The 5,561-nt window shown below is 49.6% G+C and overlaps 1 protein-coding gene across 1 annotated transcript in view; it reads right to left on the bottom strand.

The window, feature by feature from the left end:
* The window catches only part of Zp3 (zona pellucida glycoprotein 3), a 9,353-nt gene that overhangs the window by 3,212 nt on the left and 580 nt on the right, over nt 1-5,561 (bottom strand). The window contains exons 2-6 of the mRNA XM_031391167.1: nt 3,966-3,992; nt 3,289-3,335; nt 3,132-3,250; nt 1,273-1,376; nt 1,005-1,188 (exon numbers count right to left, since the gene is read on the bottom strand). Of these exons, the coding sequence (XP_031247027.1) occupies nt 1,005-1,188; nt 1,273-1,376; nt 3,132-3,250; nt 3,289-3,335; nt 3,966-3,992 (481 nt within the window). The remainder of the gene's footprint in view (nt 1-1,004; nt 1,189-1,272; nt 1,377-3,131; nt 3,251-3,288; nt 3,336-3,965; nt 3,993-5,561) is intronic.

Here is a 5,561-nt window from a genome sequence, read left to right as displayed (position 1 = left end):
AAAAAAAAAAAAAAAAAGAAAATGAGGCCAGCCTGGTCTACAGAGCGAGTTCCCAGACAGCCAAGGCTATAGCCCAGAGAAACCCTGTCTTGAAAAAAACAAACAAAAACCTGACCAATAGCAACTTGCAGGGAAAAGTGTTTGTTTGGCTTACAGGTTGTTGTTTAACTCTGGTGAAAACCAAGGTAGGAACTCAAGGTCCCTAGATCAGGAACTGAAGTTCAGACCAGAAGCAAAAGCAACTTAAAGGCTTGCTCAACTTACATTTAAATGATTTTTTTTCTGCATTGATGTTTTGCCTGCATGTGTGTTGGATCCCCTGAAACTGGACTTACGGACAGTTGTGAGCTGTCTGGGGACTGAGTGGGTTGCTGGGGATTGAACCCTGGTCCTTCAGAAGAGCAGCCAGGGCTCTTAACTGCTGAGCCAGCCTCTCTCTCGGTCACATTTCTTGTAGAGCCCAGGCCTACCTGCTCCAAGTAGGCTGACCCCTCCTACCTCAATTAGTAATTCAGAAAATGCCTAGTTACTTCAGTTGAGGCTCCCTCCTTCCAAGTGAGTCACGGCCACTCGTAACCAAGATTAGCTAGCAGTCACACCAGGCATAGTGGCTCACACTTGTGATCCCAGCACTCAAGGACAGACAGGAAATTTTTTTTTTTTTTGACAAAGTAGAAGGGACTTTGTGAAGAGAAAGAGGATCAACTGGAAAGGGCAAAAGCAGTGGTGGAGCATGCCTTTAATCCCAGCACTTGGGAGGCAGAGGCAGGCAGATTTCTGAGTTTGAGGCCAGCCTGGTCTACAGAATGAGTTCCAGGACACCCAGGGCTACACAGAGAAACCCTGCCTCCACTGGGGGGGGGGGAGATAAAGAGGGTGAATCTGACCAAAATGCATACATGTGAAAATGTCATACATAACACACCCATTTGTTAATGTATGCTAATGAGATACTTAAACCAAAGGAAATAAAATGACTCCCTAGAAAGCAGGCCAGGCCTCACCCATGGGAGTCCACGATGAAGTGATAGGGGGAGGAGTTCTGGTCTGGCGCAGGTGAAGGCGTGGCCACACAGTAGTCCACAAACAGCTGCAGCGGCAGGTGGCTTCCGGTCTGGACTTCGGCCTGGAGGTGGGCTACCTCTCCCAGGTGGAAGGTGGGGGATGATTTCTCAGTATTCCAGTTCTCTGAAGGGGCACAGAGAGGGGTTAGAGACAGCCTATCGGCATCTACAGTGCCCCTACCAACTCCTCCACGGCCCTCTGACTCACCCTCCATCAGGCGAAGGGAGAAAGCCAGTTTCTCTTCTGAGGACACAGTGGCTCTGAAGGGAACCCAGGTGGGCTGGATAGGGTGGCTGCTCACGTTGCCCTGCCTGTGGGAAAAACTCCAGCTGCTTCCATAGAACCCCATCCCAGCGCAGTGTGTGTGGGCCTTGGGACATTATCATATCCCTACCCTATTACAGAGAACTAAGAGATGGATAAACTCAGTAGCCAGGCCAAGGTCTCCAAAGGCTGGGCTGGTTCCTTAACCCCCTGAATGCCTGCCTACACCTGACAGCAACCAGACAATCCAACCCTGGGGACAGACACCAAAGCATAGAATAGACAGGACTGAAGGTAGAAGCTCCATTAGTAAGCTGAAATCCAGTCTCTATCAACTTAGGCCCTGGTGAAAGGCAAACAGAAGCCGGAAGTGGCAGGGCTGTTAACACCTGGCACTCCGGAGGCCTAGGCAAGAAGAACAGGAGTACTCCATTCTGACTCCATTTCAAAAAGGGCGGGCTGGGGACATAGTTGACAGAGTGCTTGCCCAGCATCCATTCCATCCCCAGCACATCATAGACTATGTGTAGTAGTACATGCCTGTAGTCCCAGCACTCAGAAGGTCCAAGCAGGAGGATCACAAGTTCAAAGCCACCCTGGTCTACAGAGCAAATGCCAAGCATAAAGTATAGATAGTGAAACCCTGTCCAAAAAAAAAAAAAAAAAAAATACCACTGAACAAACCCAAAAGTCCTGCCCCTGGATAACTGTGGTACAGGCCTATCATTCGAGCATTCCAGAAAGGCCGAGGCAGGGGTATCACTGAGCATGAGGCCAGCTCTGCTCATAGTTAAGACGGCCTCAAAAACCAAGCATTAAAAAGAACAACCAGACACAATTAAGTATCCCAGTCTAGAGCCCTAAGAGGATGTCTAAGCTGGGCATGACAGCCCATATCTGCAATCCCAGAGCTGGGGAGGCTGGGGCATTACGACCCATACACCTGTAATCCCAGAGCAGGGGAGGCTGGGGCATGACAGCCCATATACCTGTAATCCCAAAGCTGGGGAGGCTGGGGCATGACAGCCCATATACCTGTAATCCCAGAGCAGGGGAGGCTGGGGCATGATGACCCATACACCTGTAATCCCAGAGCAGGGGAGGCTGGGGCATGATGACCCATACACCTGTAATCCCAAAGCTGGGGAGGCTGGGGCATGACAGCCCATACACCTGTAATCCCAGAGCAGGGGAGGCTGGGGCATGATGACCCATACACCTGTAATCCCAGAGCTGGGGAGGCTGGGGCATGACAGCCCATACACCTGTAATCTCAGAGCAGGGGAGACTGGGCACACTGTGAGGGAAGAATCATGACCAGACTGATACAGCCAGGCGTGTTCAACACTGTGACAAGAGATGGTCATCTATACAGTCCACCTAAGGCCAGGCAGTGGTGGCGCATACCTTTAATCCCAGTGCTTGAGAGGTTGAGTGAGGTATGTCACCAAGTTCAAGGCCAGCTAGGCTACACAATTCCAGGTCATCCTGTGAAAACACAATGCCAGATCTGCTAGCCTACATGCTATAACCCAGCATTTAGGAGGTGGAGGCAGAAAGATCAGAATTTGAGCCTGGGCTTCATAGAATCCTGTCTCGACTTTGTTTCTCTCCTCCTCCAAAAGGCAATTGGTCCCTAGTACAGACCTGGCCTCAGACTTTCCCCCGCAACCGGCTACCTAACCATTCACACATGGGACAATAATCACAGCCGAAAAAAAAACTGTCCTTGTGAGAGCAAACATCCTACTTGCAGGCAGCCATATCCAAACCCAGAGCCCAGCAGCACATCCCACACTGACCTGGGGTATCGGCACTCAATGGGTACCTCCACACGGTTAGTCCTTAGAATGGACAGGCCACCCACGGGGCGAGGGTCGTGGAGCAATAAGGTGCTGTACACCAGGGCATCTTCTGTCACCTGAAACAAAGGTATAGTGTTCACCAGATACCACGTACCCTGTGGAGGCTTGCTTGGCCCATGGGGGGGGTATAGGGAATCCAGCCTAGGAAGTCAGACAAGGCTCAGGTCAACCTGCCCCCTGCTGGCCAGTAAAGAAATTAGAGAGCTGGGTTACCGAGAGCATGCCAAGTGATTAGGAGCACTTGGGTTCAATTCCAGCCCTCACACAGTGGATCACAACTGTCTGTAACCCCAGTTGCAGGGGATACACCCACCCTCCAGAGTGCACATACAAGGAAAACACCCACGCACATAAAAAACAATTGTAAAGCTTTTTAAAAATCTGAACAGTAGCCGGGCGGTGGTGGTACATGCCTTTAATCCCAGCACTTGGGAGGCAGAGTCAGGTGGATTTCTGAGTTCAAAGCCAGCCTGGTCTACAGAGCGAGTTCCAGGACAGCCAGGGCTAGAGAGAGAAACCCTGTCTCAAAAAAAACGTTGAACAGTAGCCAGGCAATGGTGGCAACATGCCTTTAATCTAAACACTTGGGAGGCAGAGGCAGGTAGATCCGAGTTCGAGGCAAGCCTGGTCAACAGAAGAGAGTTTCAGGCCAGCCAGGGTCACATAAAGAAACCCTGTCTCGGGGCTGGAGAGATGGCTCAGTGGTTAAGAGCACTGACTGTTCTTCCAGAGGTCCTGAGTTCAAATCCCAGCAACCACATGGTGGCTCACAACCATTTGTACCAAGACTTGATTCATACTTCTGGTGTCTGAAGACAGCTACAGTATACTTATATATAATAAATAAAATAAATATAAAAAAAAAAAAAGAAACCCTGTCTCAAAATGAAAAAAAGTTTAACAGCTGCTATTAGTTTTACGAAATAGGTTAGGCCCAAGTTGGCCTCAAACTCACAAAGAGAGGATTACTTGAATTAGAAACTAGTGTTAAGAGTCCACACAATTCTACTTTAGGATACCTATGAGTTTACTGGGCTTATGCACTAAGCATGGGTGAGCTCCAAAGCAGCTATACACCAGGAAAACTCAGCCTGGCACAGATGACAACTTCTCTACAACTGTGTGGAATCACCCCTCCCTCCAGCCCCACTCTCCTCATCTTACCATAGATGTTTTAAGCATATTTTAGACCCTATCAACAAAGGCAGAATTATACACAGCTGGCTGGGAGGTGTGGGAGGAAGGGATTGAGATCAGGTGAGGAACCAAGGAGGCTCCAGCCAGGCTTATCCAAGGTTGACCTGTACCTGGCTCATCCTCTTGGACCTACCACCCCACCACAGTTTTATAAAACAGGCCTTCCTGTAGCTCAGGCTCTCCTTAAGCCTGCTATGTGATCCGGGATAACCTCGGACTCCTAATTCTAAGGTCTCTGCCTCCCGAGTGCTGGATTACAGGCACATATCATCATATCCTAGAGTTTTGTGATGCAGAGGTTCAAACCCAGTGGCTATGTTTGCTAGATGAGCACTCTTATCAACTGAGCTATGTCTACAACCCACTTGAGATACTTAAGGTCTTTATGTTAATAGACTGTCATAACACCCTCTGCCCCATACGTCTTTTAGGTCAAGGCTCCTAGGTATGGTGGTGCACCCCTGTAAACCCAGCCCCAGAAGAAGCAAAGACTGGGGCTATTAGTACAAGACGCTCCCTCAAAAAGCTAAGTTCAAGGCACATGTAGCTCGTCGGTGAAATTGCTTGCTTGAATTGTCTTGAATGCTGCAAAGTCCTGGATCCAATCCCTGGTACCAGTTATTGATTTTCTCTATCAGAGATTAGGTCCAGGTATTTATTGTTTTTGTACAGAATCTGTCATGTAGCCAAGGCTGTCCTTAAACTCCAATTCTCCAGCCCCTACTTCCCAAGTGTTGGAATTTTGCACACATGGCTTGGCTTTGGCGGGATTCTTGATGCCTCTGGCAAGCGCCTGAGCAGTCCTCTGCATCCCTCTCCAACATCGAGTCCCATCACCCTTCTAGTTTGTTCGAGGGGAGGGTCTTCAGAAGAAGTCAAGAGTCCTAGGAAGAGGACCTAGTGGTGGTGGCTCATGCCTTTAATCCTATCACTCAGGAGGCAGGCAGATCTGAGTGAGTTCCAGGACACTCAGGGGCTACACAGAGAAACTTTATCTTGGTGGAAAAAAAAAAAAAAGCCAGGATGGGGAAAAAAAAATGAATCAGAGTGGTCCCAAAAACACAGCTACTTCCAACCTCCCTCCATTCACCAGCCTTCAGCAGAGCCTGAATCCCCGGTCACCTCACCCAGCACCCAGCCCCCAGCCCCCAGCCCCCAGCCCCCAACCCC

Source organism: Mastomys coucha, unplaced genomic scaffold (genome assembly GCF_008632895.1).
Source record: "Mastomys coucha isolate ucsf_1 unplaced genomic scaffold, UCSF_Mcou_1 pScaffold22, whole genome shotgun sequence".
Classification (NCBI taxonomy): domain Eukaryota; kingdom Metazoa; phylum Chordata; class Mammalia; order Rodentia; family Muridae; genus Mastomys; species Mastomys coucha.
The sequence above is the reverse complement of the archived record's forward strand: the minus strand, read 5'-3'. Positions and strand labels throughout refer to the sequence as shown.